Source organism: Watersipora subatra, chromosome 3 (genome assembly GCF_963576615.1).
Source record: "Watersipora subatra chromosome 3, tzWatSuba1.1, whole genome shotgun sequence".
NCBI lineage: Eukaryota > Metazoa > Bryozoa > Gymnolaemata > Cheilostomatida > Watersiporidae > Watersipora > Watersipora subatra.
In genome coordinates, this window is record NC_088710.1 from 48,181,148 (window position 1) to 48,200,846 (window position 19,699).

A 19,699-nucleotide genomic window follows, 5' to 3' on the forward strand; every position below is an offset into this window, starting at 1 on the left:
TTGCAAATTCTCCAAAACTTGAAACTGCACATCACTGCGTGATGCTATAGATGAACTAATTTTCTACAACCGATGGTGTTCGAAAGTTTGGTAGCACCTGACATAGAGCACAACTTCATGAGCTCGCTAAGCATAGCATCCAACTCCCATATCATTTCTGAATAAGAAGTCAGACACTAGCACCATTCCGATGAAATTTGTGTCTTTGTATTGCATTCTCATTAACAACATATATTAAAACCATAATAGATTTGCGTTTCAATCGTATACAAAATGCTGATTGTGATCAATTTGTTTGCCCGCTCATACCTAAATTTGAAGTGCGTCAATAAAACAACAATCTTGCGATTGTGTTGTAGTTGTGTAGTCTAGCACAGCACAATGATCACAAGCATCACGTCTCTGTACCAATGCTGGTTACTGAGCATTAGAAAATAATACACAGTATACTGCATGAATACTGTGTACTGCGCAGTAGTAAATAATACACAGTATACTGCATGAATACTGTGTACTGCGCAGTAGTAAATAATACACAGTATACTGCATGAATACTGTGTACTGCGCAGTAGTAAATAATACACAGTATACTGCATGAATACCGTGTACTGAGCAGTAGTAAATAATACACAGTATACTGCATGAATACTGCGTACTGCGCAGTAGTAAATAATACACAGTATACTGCATGAATACTGTGTACTGCGCAGTAGTAAATAATACACAATATACTGCATGAATACTGTGTACTGCGCAGTAGTAAATAATACACAGTATACTGCATGAATACTGTGTACTGCGCAGTAGTAAATAATACACAGTATACTGCATGAATACTGTGTACTGCGCAGTAGTAAATAATACACAGTATACTGCATGAATACTGTGTACTGCGCAGTAGTAAATAATACACAGTATACTGCATGAATACTGTGTACTACGCAGTAGTAAATAATACATAGTATACTGCATGAATACTGTGTACTGCGCAGTAGTAAAAGCATGCAATGCAATTAATGCAATGTAATTATACTGCACTATGCTACTAATGTACTGCTAATGCAACAGAATAGATATCCAGGCAAAAATTTACTGCAACTGTAATGCATTTTATATCTGGACATAAGTGATTAGTGATTACTTATCAATACGCAGTGAGGAATTTTTTATAATAGTCATGACACTGATAGAACCTACGCTATCTATAAACTCATGTACCTCTCGAGCAAGAGAAGGCAAAACCTTATAACCTCTCATGACAAATAAAGTGCGAGTACATAGACTACAATAGTTATTATTTACATTCAGGCATTGAAAGGAAAGTGGTTATATATATACCTAATCCTTCCCAGAAACATACTCAAGTTTGAGGGTTGCAGTGTTACCTTATAATAACAGGTTGCAGTGTTACCTTATAATAACAGGTTGCAGTGTTACCTTATAATAACAGGTTGCAGTGTTACCTTATAATAAAGTGTCAAGGCTGCACCAGCCACATAACAGAAAATTCAGGTGTATTTGACATGGCTCAATGGTTTCATTAACCCTTTTTCCATAATTGGCTATATAATTTACAGTAATTTGGTTTTACAACAAAAATGCATCAAGCCAAGGAATGAAGTTGAAATAGACAAACAGATCTTTTACAAGGTTTAAACTAAGATGAATACACAGGAATGTCAAGGACAAACAGTTCTTCAAGGTAATCCATTCCAATGTAACTCTAGCCATCATGTTTCATTCACAATGCGTTCGTTACACCTCTATTGAACGTTACGTTACACCTCTATTGAACGTTACGTTACACCTCTATTGAACGTTACGTTACACCTCTATTGAACGTTACGTTACACTTCTATTGAACGTTACACCTCTATTGAACGTTACACCTCTATTGAACGTTACAACTCTATTGAATGTGCTAGGAAATTCTGAAACTATGTCCTTATAATTCAACAAGACGTTTCAACGCGACAAACTATCATGCCCAAACATTGAATGTGGTCGACAAAATAAAGACAAGGACAAAGTGAGCCGTTGATCTAATTTTGCAACAATCCATCTTTTTTTTACGTCATCAAGTCGTTTGCACATGCGCTCGTTCACGAAAAAGCCGCCATATTTGTAGAAAACGATCGTTTTTCTTTTATTTACTAGTACTTTTAGATGTTGTTTTGATACTATAATAAAAAAATTGCAAACACAAACATCGTTTTCAAATTATCATTCCAAAAGCTTCGTGTTTTTGAGGATAAAATTGTCTATAAAGATGGCCGACAACGATAAAATGACGTCACGAAAAAACGAAGGATTATTGCATTAATTATACATACATGGTCACTCCATTGTACATGCCGAATGGACTATAGCCATCCATATACATGAGCCCAAAACAGGAATATAGAGGTTTTAGTGCACTGTGGTCATCTTCCTTGCTCTGACTATATACAACAGCCACGTGCTTTCTGCAAACAGACATAGGAAAATAAGCAATTACCAACTGGCACGTTGAAAGTTATCTATATAATCAAATCCTATACACATGGATAATATCAAAGAGTTTTACTAATTGCGTATATCACCATCATGTTGTTTTTATTACCGTTACGTTTTACTAGAACCAGCCAACAAATGCCAAATTTAAATAAACAATTCAATATTATAAAATATCTTTAATAAAATATGTAATATAATACTACTCAAAAGCTTGGCATAAAGCGTCAAAGGATAGACAACTCTCACTTATCACTGGGTAGAAATGGTGTGAGAAGTTTAGCAGCGCCTGGCTCTTTTCTCGTCTTGCAAATGCTCATGTCATGCTCAGTCGTGAAGTAAGCATCCTTCAAGTTGTTTGTGACAATTGTGTCAAAGTCGAACACTGTCTCCATAACCAAAGGAACATTCGTTAGGTTTAAGCTGCAAAACACACCATGAAAATCATGACCAGCCATATGATTTGATCTCAGTCTCCTGCACTACAAACATTCAAACCAATATAATAAATCATTAGAAGACGATTACAACGACAATAATTATTTTACAATACCTGGCAGCGGTTCTGGGCATGCTCATAGCAAGGTCGGAGAGCGGCTGTGTTTGGGCAGAGTAAGCGGTAGGGCTAAAGTAGCCAGCACGCGAAATCTCTGGCACAATGTACTTGTACTGTCGGCTGGTGCCACTCTGGAACCATTGCTGGATGGACCTGCAGGACACATATACAGTGATGATCAATAACCTATGCTCGCCTAAAAAAAATCTGCTCTTCATGGTTTTAAGATATTTTAACGTAAATGTTCGTGAAATTATATTTCAAAAGGAAGCTTACAATTTTGGCTACAGATTGAGATTATATATGACTGAACTTAATGAATGCCCGGCGTTGCACGGATATTAAAACATTTTTTGCATAGAAAATTTATTTTTATCAACACATACAGCGTTTACCATTTTAACTTTTAAATGAAGGTATTTGTTTATTTCTGTGTGTTTGGCCGAGACATAATTCAAATATTCAAAAGCATTCAAAACAGCTTATAAACACTGGCAGGTAATGTAGCTGCCATTGGCTAAATTTCTTTACTCAATGAACTTGAGTAACTTAAACTAGTAACTCAAGCTAATGTTTTAATTTAAATATATATAAACCTCAGTGTTTGTCTGTCTGTCGTTCATCTGTCCAGTTATAGCGATAGTTTTAGGAATGAAAAATCCATTTCGCAGAGGATTGGCACTCGAAACCTTCAGGTCTGCAGACAGGAGAGCCAACCCGTTAGACTACATGTTCAACTTGCCATAACAATTAATAATAGTGCACACATTTATTACATCAGTTAAAATGGGCACGCTTAGCACACTTGATAAAATACTATTGGTTATTAACTAGTAACGATTATTAATCTGGCTTCTGACACAGCTTTTACTATATAGCAAAGATTTTGCTAGCTTGTACTGGCTCACCAGATAAGTTACTCAAATTCATTGTGTAATTATTTTATTACCCATACAACGCCTGCATTCAGCTTGCCTTTACTATAATAAAAGCTGTGTCTGTACAAAGCTAGCGAAGAGTGATAGGAAAAAAGACCGGACCTAAAAGGACTCGAGGTCGTACATTCGGATACATGGATGTGAAGCTAAGAGCACTACCACTAAAACATGCAGCCATTTTGCCACGCTTCGGAATAATTGTGCGTATAATCGTTACACAACATAATCTCATATGGCGCACTGAACTGCATTCACACGTACTGTATTTTAACCAATCGCTATTAACTGGACATACGACTGACGACAGACAAACACTTGATTATCCCACGACCAAACACGAGCGAAGCGATTGGTTTGGGAGATTTATGATAAATGCACATGTGCACACAACTCCCGAAAAATTATCCGTTAACGACCATCACCAAACCCTTGTAACGAAATCCTATCAACAAATTTAACTATTTTTCAGTAAAGTCGTTTAAGTATAATAATGATACAAAACGCATATAAACCTATTTAAATATGTTACCAAGCCTTTGAAAGGTTACCGCAAATTCCTAAAACTAACCCATCTGATCGGATTATACATAAATAGACAGATTTATTTGGCCGAAAATCGTTATTAAAACTTGCTAAGACTCACTTTCATCAAAGTTAAGACCGGAAATTAAAACGCCGAGCGACAGAGAATAGAACGATTAAGTCGTGCGCATTTCACGAAAAAAATAACGTGCACGTTTTACCAGTCTATAGCATTGCCGAATTGCCGAAGGTTTCTGTAATTAAGTTAAGAGTACTGAAATCGTTTCATTTTTGCCGATTTAAAAGTCACTGAAATTTGAGACAATTTGGAGTACTTTGGTAATCTAACTGACGTCCAACGCAGTGTAAGTAAAGAAAATGACGATGATATTTTTTCTAACGGTTCTTATGAGATTATTACAATAACTAATTATAAGTTTGGATGACTACAGAACAATGACTACGTAGTACAGAATTTCTAAAAATCTATATAAATATCACAACTTCGTGATATTGTCAGCTATGACGTTTTGAAATGTAAACAAAATTGTGCATTGGTTTTATATTATTACTATGTTAATAATATATTGGTTATTCTAATAATATCAGTGCATTTTACTTCTAATATTGGCCAATATTGCATTTCTCCTATTGCAGGGGAGAGATATAAACATATAATCTTTTCCTTTCATTATTGCTATTTGTTGAATATAAATAACACCCACACCCAGTACATTACAGCTACCATTGCAGTTATCCTATTGCACTGCAGTGCCATTTGGCCGCTAATATTGCATTTCTCAACCATCAGTACCCTTTCTTTTTTTCCAATATCACTTTGGTCATGGGCTGTATGACAGTGGAATTTCTAGTATATATATATATTTATATATATATATAGATTAGACTGAGTTGCAGTAGATTGCAGTTCATTGAAGCCTTGACAGGGCTACCAACTGTTACGAGAGAGTGTTCAGAGCTTAAAATACACATTAAAACTCTAAGTATTTCATGGAGAGCATAAATTTTGCAATATATATCACTTTTTAAGTTATGAGCATATATTGACTAGAAAGCTTTTGTAAGTGATGATAAGTTCGATTAATTTAGAACACCTTCATTTCGCAAATTGTTACGACTAAATATATTTTGCCAAAGATTAGCATTGATTGCGACATTTTATTCTCTAAAGACATTAAAATTGTTGAACAATTTAAATTGTGCAAAACCTAATGAACATCACTAATTGTGGTAAAGTATTTCACGCTAATGATTGGGCACCAATAGAGTGCATGACTAGACGTAATGTCCTTGGCCTATGTCTAACACGTTACCTCTGATTGCAGCATTTCGTCTCTTTGCCTTTGATCTCATCAATGTAAAATGTCTTTGGTATGAGGAAAGCCTGGCCGGCAAATTGGGAGAGCACATGGACAGCTGAAGGATCTGATGCAATTCCTGCAAAGCCTGCGAAAACAAGAAAAAATTCAAATGGAATTACTTTCAAAACGACAGCTCCTACATCTTCCAAGCACTGCAAGATAACATAATAAATTCCCTATGCTTTACAATTTATAGAAGTATTCAATCTTATACTAGGCAGATATGTTTAACTTATGGAAAGGGAAAAATAAAACCAACATACGATAAAGAGATTCGGTGGTATTTAACAAAAATGCACTCAGGTAAAAAAGATATTGTATGCAACTAAAGGTCTGAATCCACTTAATGGCATAATGTATGGTCGATGGAAGCTAAATAACTGTGTTGAATGAAGTGTTGCGCTGACAGATAGATTAACCAATGAGAATTGGCCTCTGTCGTGAGAAAGCTCTAACAGCCTTACTGAATTTTTATTACCACCGTTGAAGTATCGTAGACATAGTATTTTCCTCAAATAAAACCAGCTACACACAGTAAAATCAGACAAATGCAAGTATAATTTATGTTCATGAAATGTACCAAACTTCAGGTAAAGAATGAACTGAAAGGATTTATAAACAATTCCAATTTACACTGATGACCTTTACATATTTTTTACAAATGAGAATATCTTTTTCCATTTAATAAAATATCATAGAGATTATGTTCACCAGGAATCAACTTTTAACCGATCTGAGATATACCTTCTTCTTCTTCTTTGCCAATGTAGACGAACACGTGTTCTTAGACATGATGGTACACGCTGCTACGTCAACGACGCATTTCATAAGTGTTTGTAGCCACGACTTAAAGCTTTACTGTTAAGAACAACTTCCTCATGGCCCAAGGTTTACACATACAACAGAGCCGCAGGCTATATCCGTTATGCTTTAACAGTATGTCACCATGAAATGTACCACTAGCTCATACATATAATGTCAAGTATTGTTTACGAAACAAATCTGGAAACAAACCTTGTGGATTCCACCCGGATGCGGCACCAATTGAACTATCCTTAGCCATTGCTTTGAGGGCGTGGCCCATGTACCAGAGAAAGCCAGTCTTTGCAACTATCTCATCATCTATGACGATGCAATGAGTGGCTGTTGGATTCAGCTCCCAAAACTTTTCAAATGCCAGAGACAGAAATTCTGCAGAAACAAACAATCGCAAAACATGAAGTTTAAATATAGAACACAGGCTAGCAGTTGAGTCTGGACACAAGTTTTCGTACCACTCCATGGCCACAGGCCCTTTATTACAAAGCCACTCTTTTTCATATGTCGATGTTGAATCATTTGTTGCAATTAGCCAATCAAAACTAGTATAATAAAAGTACTACGACATTGGTGAGGTGCTGCCACTGCGGCAGCGTACTAAAACATAGTAATATGTGTTAACAATAACTGCTAACATATTTAACATAACATACATGTAACTGCTAACAATATTTAATCCGTAAAGAAGCTAGAGAGTCCTTTCAATCAAATGACTCTTAAGATCGAAAGCGGATGACAAATTAAAACTTACGGACATATTTACTAATCGGCTTTATCTCGATGTGCCTAAACTCGAAGAGATCGATGAATGGTTTGTAGTCGTCCCCAAACATGGTACTGTAGGCAACAAAGACCATCTTCTTGTTGAGACCTGGTTGCTTGATGAGTGACTGAAGTGTGTGACTCATAGCAATGTTGTTTACACCACCCAGCACAAGAATGGGCACCTCAAACACCTGCATAGAACTGTCAAGTTATTATCTGACAGTTCAAACTTTCATACATTCAGATTATACAGACGGTCCCCCAACCTACGAACGAGTTACGTTCCGAACGATTGTTCGTACGGTGAATTTGTTCGTAAGTTGCTTCAGTGCTATATTTTGTATTATAATTTATGTTTAAGGCCTATACAAGTATATTGAAGGTTTATATAAGTATGTTTAAGGCTTGTATAAGTAACCTGTATTGGTTTGTACTGAAACAAATATTTAATAAAATGGAGATAATACTTTGGTGGACGCCGGGCCATGACACTGCATTTCTTATTTATTGTATGTCTTGTCCTTTTTATTATATTGTTGTTTTAATAGTTATGCTATCACTTATCGTTGTTGTCTTATTTTTTGTATGTGTTGTCCTTTTATTATATCGTTGTTTCACTCGTTATGCTATTGTTATATCTGATATCCCGTCATAACACTATCACTTATCGTCACTTATATCGTTGTCATACCAACGTGCAAGCGGTCCTATTTATTCACCTTTTTAGCCGGTGTTCTTACCGTTTGCCGTTAGCCGGAATGGTTGATATTATTGTATACATGTATAAAGGAGTGCGCTCACTTAGTTGAGCAGAGCAGATAGCCGTAGGCTCCTCGGTTAGTGAAATTTCCTTCGCTAATAAAAAGCTGAATGAAACTACACACGCTTTCTTCTCTTTATTTATTAGTCTAGATCGTGCCAAGTAAAGGCTGGCAAATTCCTTTAAAATATGTACAGTAAAATAAAAGAAGTTCTTTGCCCACTAGAGATACGTTCACGCACTTATGCACTGCAACGAACTGGGCAGAGAAATGTGGATGCTGGGTGGTGCTTCTGAGTAGTGCCTATTTCCGCCGCTAATACGTCGGTAATACCATCGGTATTAGCGGCGGACATTGGCTCAGACCTGTTCGTATGTACCGTCGTTCGTAACTCGTATGTTCGTAAGTAGGGGACTGTCTGTATATAGAGAATTATGTCAACTTTGCAAAAGTGGAGACTTGAAAAAATAAGTTGCTAAAAATTTCAGTAGCATTTATTGCAACTATACGACAAAAAATTCAATAATTTTATTTGAACTACACAGCAGGCAGTCAGACCGCATTAGAGTATTAGGAATAATCAATTGCTGGATTTGAATTTACACTGATGCCAGCAGCAAACCTTAAGCATTTAAACAAACAGCAGCATCTACCAACCTCCTTGATCTCTTCGTATGAATCAAGCTTAGAGGCAGCAATTAGAGGCTCAGTCTTATGATGAACAAAGCAGAAGTCAGCAAAACTGTCGTGCTTGGCACAGAAATCAGTCCTGGCTTTGTTGCTCATTTGCTGTTCAGTGGCTTCCGTCACTAAAATGGAACATCTTGCAAGTACGACAACTCCAATCGTAGATACTCAAAGTACAGTCTGGAATACATGCACAGTACACTATCTCTGTATATAAATCTGTGTTTGTCATTTGACATCCGAATGACCAGGTATAGCGATGAAGTTTAAGAGTTGAAAAATCAGCTTCGCACTGGATTTGAACTCTGAAGCTTCGGATGAGACATTCTATTCTATCCACTAAACTACGTGTCCAACTGGCTACATGATTGAATTATTCAGATGCGGTTATTCAGGGCACTTCAGATACGGCTATTATTATGGTAAAGATTTAGAGTAGCTCAAATTACTCAAATTTATGGGTAATTATTGTATTACCTGTGCAACGCCGGGCATTCACCTAGTACTAAATATATAAATGTTATTGTAGCTGAGGCTATTTGCAATGAGGCTATAGCAACTTCACCAAGATGTTTAAATCATGAAGATTAAATACGATATCTATGCAATAGAACTAATGAAAATTAAAGCTCACATTCCGTGGGCAGGCAGAATCGCTCATTGATTGCAGGGGGCCACGTCTTGGGATCATCTGGTTGGCTCACTCGCTGTATAGGAGTTGTCTTCATCCCTCTTCGGCCAACGAAATAAAGGGCGGTTCTCATAGTGATGACATCACCATTGAAGCCAAACGTCTTCAGCAACTCTCGGGCATGTTTTTTGAGACTAGGATTAGAATAGAGGCCATTCTTAGTTTAAGTTATTATCTCTGCACGACTAAGACAACAATCTAAATCAGAGATGATGAACGTAAACTACCTGGTGCTGCCGTCGTCAGCGACTATCACAATAAGGAAGTTTTTATCTTGCACATTTTCCAAGAATATCTCCAGGCGGCTGCTCTCTAAAATTCAATCAAATTATAGGTCATCATAAGTTACACAGAGGTAGAGAAAGAATTGTCAGCGGGTTAGTGCTCAAAAGGCAGCATTCTTTAGCAACAACTAATAGGGAAGTAAGACAATGAGTGTTGAGAAACAGCGAGTTGAAGGTGAGACCAAACCTTGGTGCTGTGGGTGCATCAGTATAACTGTAAACCACTAACTCTTTCTTTTAACTCTTTCGCATTAAATTCTATCTGAACGATTATTCTGCCCAAATTAATTCAAACGGACTTTTGAGAAAACCGATATACCGCTAGTATTTAAGCAATATCTTGAGAATCAAAACAGATATTGTTTTACTGTAAAATGCATCTTATTCAGAACAAAATTTTCTACAAGATAGGTATAAAACTGTTTAGTGAATCTCACTCTCACAAACTTTCTGACCGCTTCCTTTGAGTTAAACGAACGCTGTACGTTTCTTATTGCCATGATGATAACGATCTGGTTTCCAAATTTTGAAAAATAATTACAAATGGAATTGTTGAGCCAAAAAATATTCTGTTGGTTGCAGGTGATTGGCAACAAGGTTGTTTCGTTGGAGAAAAAATTTGATTGGTCTAGCTAATGTTTGGGCTTTGTGATGAAAAGAAAAGTGAAACCCTATAGATAAGCCGATACATCGGCTTACAGTCAGTACTTATATTACCGCGAAAGCCTATATATTGGCTTGCGGTAGCGAAAGAGTTAAGAAAGAATACATAACTTTACAAAGATGTCATTATAAGATTAAGTTTGAACAAGTTTGAACAAGTTTGAACAAGTTTGAACAAGTTTGAACAATAAACAGTTCCATAAAGTAGTTACAAAAACACTGATCTTTATTTGGGAATAGCTTTTAAATATAATTTATATATATATATTATATATATTTAATATTACAGATATTAAATTTAAAAGTCATTTAAAGTCAGGTAACATACTGTCCTCACGCGGTGTGACTGACACTAAGTTCGGACATTGACTGTGTGTTGGAGAAAAAAACAGCATTAACATCAGCAATTATATGTATATGTCAAAACTTAAAATCTTTTCAGAATGAGTTCAACAAGCCAGCCAATAAGGCTTTGATCAAAGAGAGATTCTATAATAACAAACAAAACTATACACTATTTCGTATGCTATCACTTAAATTTAAATCATGAAAAATACGAATTAACTACAAAACAAAAAACTGAGAGTTTGTTGCATAGAACGTTTAGAGTACAGAGCATAGATCATTTACCGTACAGTATATAGAATATTTACAGTACAGTACATAAAAAAATTACAATAAATAAAACATTCATATATAATTAATATAATACATATAATTACAATAAATAGAACATTCACAGTGCATTAAACAGTTTAACTGAGCTTTAAAACTCGATTAGTTTTAAAATCATTGCATCTGTTAAAGAGAGAAACAGTGTAAAACAAACTGGAAACAGTGTAAAACAAACTGGAAACAGGCTAAAACAAACTCGAAACATGCTAAAACAAACTCGAAACATGCTAAAACAAACTGGAAACATGCTAAAACAAACTCGAAACATGCTAAAACAAACTGGAAACAGGCTAAAACAAACTGGAAACAGGCTAAAACAAACTGGAAACGGGCTAAAACAAACTGGAAACAGGCTAAAACAAACTGGAAACAGGCTAAATTAACTGTAATTAATTAATATAATAAAAAAAATATAAAACTTAGCACAACAAAAGTTGAACATGTTTTTTTACTGATTTCTGTTAAAATAGACAGAGCTGCAATAGCGTAAAGGTGCATTTAACGACTTTATCAAATTTGTCGCTGAAATATCTCAGATTAAGGTCCATTGATATCATTCCATAATAAACTATCATATTAGTTCACATATGCATGTGAACATTCATGTCTATATCATTGGAATAACAAAGAAATTTGTGTTAAACTCATTGCGTACCAAGAGCCACGGGCGGCGTTAGTAGGCTCTGTGCCTAACGCTTCTGATTAGTAAGTACCCTAGGACACTTATATTTCGCTAGTTTTTAGTTTCGCGAGTAACATACAGAGTAAAATTTCACTGCAACTTAATTTCGCAGCTCTGATGAGTGCGAAAATATAGTGATGTGAAAATAAATGCAGTGGAACAAACATAATTAGATTCCTCATGTTCAGTTCACCGCAGGCCTGTATTCACTAGTTGCAAGTTGGGGCGGCTAATGTTAGGCGACTAGTTATGAACACCTGAGGGTGTTGAGGGGGCGGTGTAAGCCCCCAACAGGTTTTTCTTATGTAGGGCCTCAGCCCGGCCTCTCGTGTGAAGTTTTAAAAATTTTTATCGGAAAGTATCAACATTTTTCAATTTTTTGAGATTTGTTTTGTTTTAGGTGATGTGACTGACGAGACGTTTTAAAATTAAAATAGGCAAAACTTGACCGCAGTTAAAACGCTCAGAAAAAAGACATCTTTTTCCTTTGAGCGTTTTAACAAAGATCAATTTTGCCGATTTTAGTTTAAGTTCATACGGAAGTTTCAACACTTTCAATGGGACATGGCCAAGCGGATGTTTGGTAAAACTTGATATTTTGCAAACCTTTATAAAGGTCATTAACTTTTGCCACTGATGATGATAATAATGACGCCTAAGAACTACTAAAAGTTGATGTTTGTCTCTATGGCTTCGAATAAAGTGATATTCTACAGCACAGGTGTCAAACACATGGCCCGCGGGCCACTTGTGGCCCGCCACCTCATTTTATGTGGCCCGCGAGGGCTTCATTACTCATTCGCCCGAGACTCATTCTCCCGTATTTATAACGTTGCTAGGCACACCAACGTGAGTTATCTTGTCTCTAAAATTTGTCTATTCCTTGTGTTGTTATTTTTAAATTACATAGGAATAGTTTTGATTAGTCAGAAAAAATCTTTCTGGCCAATCAAACAAACGTACATATATACCTCAATGATCTCTCTGGCAAAATATATAACTAAATTACTGCGCCCATTGCGACATCCACTGAAACGAAAATCATCGCTGTCGCTTTAAAATTTATTGTTCGCGATCAATTTTTTTCAACTCCAGAAGTAAATATGCAGATTCAGAAGGGGTAAGACAGTGAAAGACTGCATAAATCAAAGTTGTTACTAACTTTTAATTTTGTCAATTTGCATCGTTACACTCGAATAAAAATGCACTTTTTAGGCTGTCAACCGTAGTCAGACAAAAGTTATCATTCAATCTCGATAGGATCATATTCATTCTTAGAGCGGCTCCTGAAGTCTGAAAAGTCAAGAACAGAGTTACTGAACATAATTTTATTGTTTGAAACATGTTAATGACAGTTTATTTGAGGTATACTGGGATGTAGATTTGCTATGCTATGAAGATAATACTCGCGAGGAAAAATTCGAAATTATAGTTTCGTGATTTTCATGTTCATGACTAACTGTACATGTATAAATAATATTCATAACTTTGTATTGTATGTAATAAATTACTAATTTTAGTCAAACACTGTATATTTTGTAATTTCTATGGTGCAAGTCTAACTTTGTTTCAGCAAATAGCAAATAATTTTTTGATTTTTTGCTGCTTACATATTGATTTTGTGTTGCTGCGGTTGCAATTATTTAGTGTTTGCAGATTTAATGTGTGTATGCCAACAAATTCATGTTCTTAGCAGCTCACAATTTTTGATTTTACTGAAAGTATGCCCATGTTGATGGGTATTGTGTAACTTTTCTGATTTTTTTTCGAAAACAAGTGTTCTGCATGTTTTGCTGTGCAACTGTTCTGTTTGCAACTTTAAGTAATAAAGTCAGAGTTATTTAATATCAAAGGCTAGTTTAAGTTATTTTATATTATTCGATTACATTTCATTACAATTATAAGTTACATCTGGCCCTTTGAGGACAGCCATTACGCTGATGTGGCCCTCGGTGAAAATGAGTTTGACACCCCTGTTCTACAGCAACAAAAACCGTCTCCATAGCCGTTGGACAAACAACTTTTCGAATAAATTATGTTGAGGTCGAGTTATCTGAAGCAATTTATCATTGCGTTGGAACAGACCAAACAAATTCGTTTGAGTTAAAGATGTGGTTGCGTCAAAAAACTCGATTTAATGAAATTAAGACCCATAAAAGGCTAAAACATCAGCTACAATTTAATGCCATTTTTGTCTTTGTAGACCAACCCTGTCCAGAGATATATGCGTTTGAATGAGACCCTCTTTTAAAAAGCTCACGTTCCAGCGGGTGCTTCTTTCGTGACTTCACAAGCAATATATCTGAAAAGAAACCACGAGCGATAAATATGAGGTCGCTCCCTTAGCCAATCATCAGCGCGAAATTTTTATATAGGCCGTAATAAATGTTATCACTCGTAAAACGTGTTGTCTGTGATCTCAAATTTAGGGATTTTACTCTATTATTAAATCGCATGGACATCGATATTTACTAAATTAACATCGTTACTTTAATGAATTACTCGATCGACACGTTTTATTGACGAACAACATACCTACATGTAATAATGTTATTGTAAAATTGCTGTAAAGTTACTGCGAAGATGACTCTGAGTTTTCTTGGCATCAGGTAGTTAGAAGTTCTACGGAGGAAGCTCGGAGAATAGAGGTAAATTTATCTTTTACTTCGAGTCTCCTATAGTTTCCTGTTGAGTTTACATTCAGATTATATTTCCCTGTTTGAGGATAAAATGTAATTTCCTGCACGTGCGAGATACGTATGTACAGTAAGTTTTTGACGGCTTCTTTTTAATCTTTAGCATCTAGCTATACAATGGCTTAGATTGATGAATATACTAAAGGTAATATTTCAGTACTCATTAATACATGTACTAATTAATAAAATTATAACTTTTGCTATCACTAATCATCGTTTTATATTTTTTTATTGGTTCACCTAGCTACATTCGCTTCAAACTTTCTGTGGCAGCTTTATCTAGTAAATTAGATTTATGATTTGACATTAGATGTTCAATTTTCACTTGTAGAAAGCGAAGAAAATCGATTGATCAATGCAAATCTTTAATTTCCAGAACCAAAGCTCTGAATCGCTAGCTTGGCGTACTTGTGCCTTTGTTAAACGTTTATTCATTTTTAAATTTACACTCGCAATCTATTTAACTCCCAATTTGGAAGTGACATATCTATGAATGACATATATTTATTGCATTTGTTTTACTGATTTCAGGATATTTATGTCGTCCCACCAGCCGAAGCAGCTTTGTCAGTGTGGAAACTGCCATAAAGGGGAAAGAGAGACTTGAATGTGTGCTGCATAAACCATGATGTTTTGTTTGAGCTTGTTGCAGTAGATGAATTTGTCTTATTGTATCAGCTAATACTATGTGAGTGGCCACGACTTGATAAATATTTTTAATAAAAGCTTTATGCTGAGAAGAAAATATTTTTGCTTGTAAAAATTATATAATAAAATAATATTGTTGAAGATAATGCAAAACATGATTTGCAGAATATTGTAGTGAATTGGATATGGTATATGGATGTCCGCAGAACTGGCGAATATGAGTTCAAATCCAGTTTGCAGCAGACTTCTCATCCTTAAAACTCTATCCCTATCTATATTCTTTTCAAATATGCGACTTGCTTATTTCACTTCGGTATTATTCGGTAAGAATACTATTAGTAAGAAACTATTACGTAGACGGTGTAGGCAATGATATACAGCCCCGCCCCAAGGATAGGCGACGGACATAATGTGGGCGGAACTTATGGGAGGCTGTATATCGTTAGTATGGGTAGCTGCGGAACTGTGCTGATACAAAGACCTCGTTCTACATAGTTAGCTTGACAAAATTACCGTAGACCGGTAGAATTGGTAGTCGGTACCCAAATGTTTACACAACATTTGGAGAAAGTGAGTAGAACAAATTTTCAATTTTTGTTTTTGAGGCCTTTGAAACATTCTTAATAATACATCTGTAGCTGGATTTAAAATTTTATTCTAGCCAACATGAGCAAATACAAAATAAGATATATGCCAATAGAGCCGCGTAAGACTAGACTTTTATCGCAAATTGCCGATGTGAATACGAGAGATAGAGACAGGTTGTATAACGCGTGACATCATTTTGGGCAAGTCTGGGCATGTTTTTGTGGCCTGAGCGTTTTTACCGCGATCAGACTTTTTCGATTTTAATCTTCAAATATCTTGGCAATGAGATCGCGTAACACAACAAACAACATATCAACTGATAGAGAAAAAAAAATGCTTTCTTTTAAGATCAACTCAAATTTGACGCAACAACATCTTTAACCTTGTGTTTGAGATGAAATGTTACATTTTATCTGAGGGCAAGTTATCCGAGTTTGACTGTACTTAGCCGTGCAAAGGTCCTAAAAAGCTGGAGCGGCTCAACCGGCCAGCTGCCCCAGGGAATACGGGCCTGGTTCACCAATAAGAAAAAAATTTCAATTTGGGACTAGTTTTTAATTGTGAACCGCAGGTAGAATGGTGTGGGCGAGGTCGATAATGCAATTTGATCGCTTGCTGCCATTTGTTTCTTGGACTATCAATGAACAAACCTATTTAATTTATGTTTTCGCTCGTCCGTTATGATAGTTTAGTTTCACGCATAAAATTTTCGCGAGAGGATGACTCCGCGAAAACGCGAAAGTTAGATGAGGCGAATACATAAGTGTCCTAGAGTAGCTTAATCAATGAGCCAATCGTGTCTGTACTTGAACAAAAGGAAACAATCATCTGCATGCTTGAGCCAATAGCGAATACATTTATAGCCAAGCCTGGGTTTTGTTTTGCAAACTTTTTTATTACGATTTTTTTTCCGCAATGACCAGCTGTGTCAGAAACACCACTGCTAACGGAGGTTTTACTAACGGCAAATCCATGGAATTCTGATAATCATCTATTGAACAATAATACTACTGAGCATGAATATTTTATTTTTAGCAGCAACAATAACGCTGTAAGCTATAATAATATTGATAACTTGTCTGACTCGGACATACTAACTGTATTTGCGAAAAGGGCCAAATGTGTCCAAGCTCATTCTGCAACGCATTAGTAACCTTTTTTATGGCATCAGCTGATGTAAAGTTTTGTGCTGAGTAATTTGGTATCAAATAATTTTCGATAGTTCAAAAGTTATAACAGTATACATGTACTCTTATCAAGTATTAAGTTTACAAAAACAAATAAAATATTAGGTACAATAAAAAAATTAATTGGTAGCAAAAAAGTTAACTAAAAGGTATTTGAAAGACAATGGATGAGCAGTAGTACCAATTAAGGATAGCAATAGATAATTGCCTTTCGATAAAAATAAATGCGGTTTTTACAAATGTTAGTAAATAGACCCTTTTCACTGACTCAGCCATGTAAACAGTTATCAGGTATATGTTAGAGTTAGAAGAGCCTGGAATAGAGGCAGTAATAAAATGGCTATAAAACAGACCAAAACTGGGTCACAGAGGCGCAAAGGCCCGATTTTACATAAGAAGTTCAAAAGGTGACAATATTTTGGACAGATCGTCCAAGTTGAAAAGCTCAGCGCTGTCAGGCAGCACCTAAGGCTGTGCCATCGGTATGTGATTACTTACCAACTTGGTATGTGTCATACTCGGCTGTATTTACTATGGTCTTGCTGATCGGATCCAACTCAACCACATTGAACCCACGAGAACCCTTGTATCCGGGATAGAAAATGCTATAAACATCAGCAAGCAACATTTGAATGACTTTGTAACTTCTATCTACAAACTAGCAGTGTTCAGCACAGCTGCTACAACAATAGTAATATCACACATAACGCTATACACAATTCCAACAGTAGCTACACATAGACTCATTATACTCGCACTTTACTTTCATAGTGTATAGAATATGTTCCAGCTGTTAGCAAATACTACTTGTTAATCTCATCGCAGATATCGTGCTATGAGCGACAAAAAGCAAGATATGCCCATCTTGTTGATTGCACAGGCTGTTACCAGACTATGCCTGTAATGCTACGAGCTACAGACACATACAGCTATGATTTTGTATATTATAGCTGTTCAACTCATAGCTGTTCACCATCATTCCGATCACCGAGAGTAACACTTGGAAATTGCAAACAACTTTAATCAGTTTTTTAAAAGAATTGGATGAAATATAGGAAAAAGGTTTCAGCAATTGAAAGGCAAGACAATGTGCTGTGAAGAACAGCCGGTGAAAGTAGGACTAGCTAAAGAAACATCACTTAGCTGTATGTCTGTCTGTACATTACATTGAATATGTTTGTGATTGCGAGCTGCTGAGCAGGAAATTGGCTCAAACAGTTTCGATTGAGTACTTCAAGGGTAGGATAGAGTCAAAATAAAACAGGTATTATGAAATAGGCATAAAGGCATTGCAGAGGGTATATATATTAACCTAACTGACAACGTGAACCCGCGACAATTTACAGATAAAACACATCATTAGCTCTCGCAAGCCTATAGCTCCATGGTATCGATAATAGCCTTAGAAACATACTATGTGCTGCCTATGCAAAGTTTGGGCACCCTCAAACCACTGCCCATAGTGGCAATGTGGATCTCAATCTCATCATAGCCACATTTTTGTACCCCACAATTCTCCAGATGATAGCCCTTTATGATGTCCACGTCAACATACTTGGGTGAAACTGCAAAAGAATTTAACATTAGAGATATAATTCAACACCTGCCCTGTTCATTTATTTACTCAATCCTCTCTGCATAACTCTATGGATTACACTTTTAATGGAATGACATTCATCTAACGGCCGAAAATCAAAACCAACCTGTGAGCATCGCATGCGTTCTGTCAACATATACTCCCGACTCACAAAGTACACAAAGAAACCTGAGGCTTCATATTGCAGAGAAACTGCGCAAACTCAAATCTATAAAATCTGTCCCACCAGCGTTGCAACATGACAAGTCCTTAGATGAGACACTTACTGGGGTGAGACGCGCAGCCACTGACATTCACTGGGCCTATAGGCCACTCTTTGTTATTCAGAGGCTCCCTCTATAAAATGCAAACAGTGATCATGATATGCTTGTTGCGTACATAGATGGGAAGACTACATGCCTAGAGATCCTTTGATACAGTCAGCAATATACTATATATGAGCAGCAGAGGCAGCACCTGAGAACCGAACCCAGGTTTGTCACACCGTGGGCACAGTCTCAACTAACTGGACTACGAAAGGTCATCGAAAACATTTTGAGTATCCACTGTAGATTTGGCATCAGTGTAATTCATATGAAAAGAGGTCAAGTCAACACTATGCATCATAAAAAGCAAGCATATTGCCCAGAATTGTCAGATATATGTTGTGTGCATAGATGCTGTATGCCAAATGTTTACAAACAAACAGCAACCACCTATTTGTATTGTCGATTTCAAAATAAATCTATCAAAAAAACCTTTAAGAAATACTCATCTGCTAGAATCAGACTAGAAATCTAGCAAAGCCAAGCACTTTGCAGCACTACAACAGGACTGACAGTCAGCTGCTGTGATGTCTGGACTGAACCAGACAAAAAATTGAAGCAAAGCTGATGGAGTATGTATGATGATGCTTTGCGGTATGAAATGAGGTCGAAACAAACTATAAAAAACAGCTGAAAAATGTGACAAACTGATAAATTCGTGCTGTGGGCCTGTCCAGGTGCCCGAGAGGAAAATACACCAGACAAGAAGGGAAAGCTATATCTGATAGAAGGCACAAGTAGAACAGTTAGTAGATAAAAT

The 19,699-nt window shown here is 36.2% G+C and overlaps 1 protein-coding gene across 4 annotated transcripts in view; it reads right to left on the reverse strand.

The window, feature by feature from the left end:
* LOC137389517 (protein O-linked-mannose beta-1,2-N-acetylglucosaminyltransferase 1-like) overlaps positions 1-19,699 on the reverse strand; it is a 47,783-nt gene that overhangs the window by 825 nt on the left and 27,259 nt on the right. For all 4 annotated transcript variants that reach the window (XM_068075546.1, XM_068075545.1, XM_068075544.1 and 1 more), the window contains 12 exons: positions 18,901-18,970; positions 18,452-18,602; positions 17,536-17,642; positions 9,842-9,926; positions 9,558-9,748; positions 8,894-9,045; positions 7,462-7,666; positions 6,906-7,082; positions 5,844-5,976; positions 3,047-3,202; positions 2,743-2,916; positions 2,334-2,465 (listed from right to left, as the gene is read on the reverse strand). In XM_068075546.1, the coding sequence (XP_067931647.1) occupies positions 2,334-2,465; positions 2,743-2,916; positions 3,047-3,202; positions 5,844-5,976; positions 6,906-7,082; positions 7,462-7,666; positions 8,894-9,045; positions 9,558-9,748; positions 9,842-9,926; positions 17,536-17,642; positions 18,452-18,602; positions 18,901-18,970 (1,733 nt within the window). The remainder of the gene's footprint in view (positions 1-2,333; positions 2,466-2,742; positions 2,917-3,046; positions 3,203-5,843; positions 5,977-6,905; positions 7,083-7,461; positions 7,667-8,893; positions 9,046-9,557; positions 9,749-9,841; positions 9,927-17,535; positions 17,643-18,451; positions 18,603-18,900; positions 18,971-19,699) is intronic.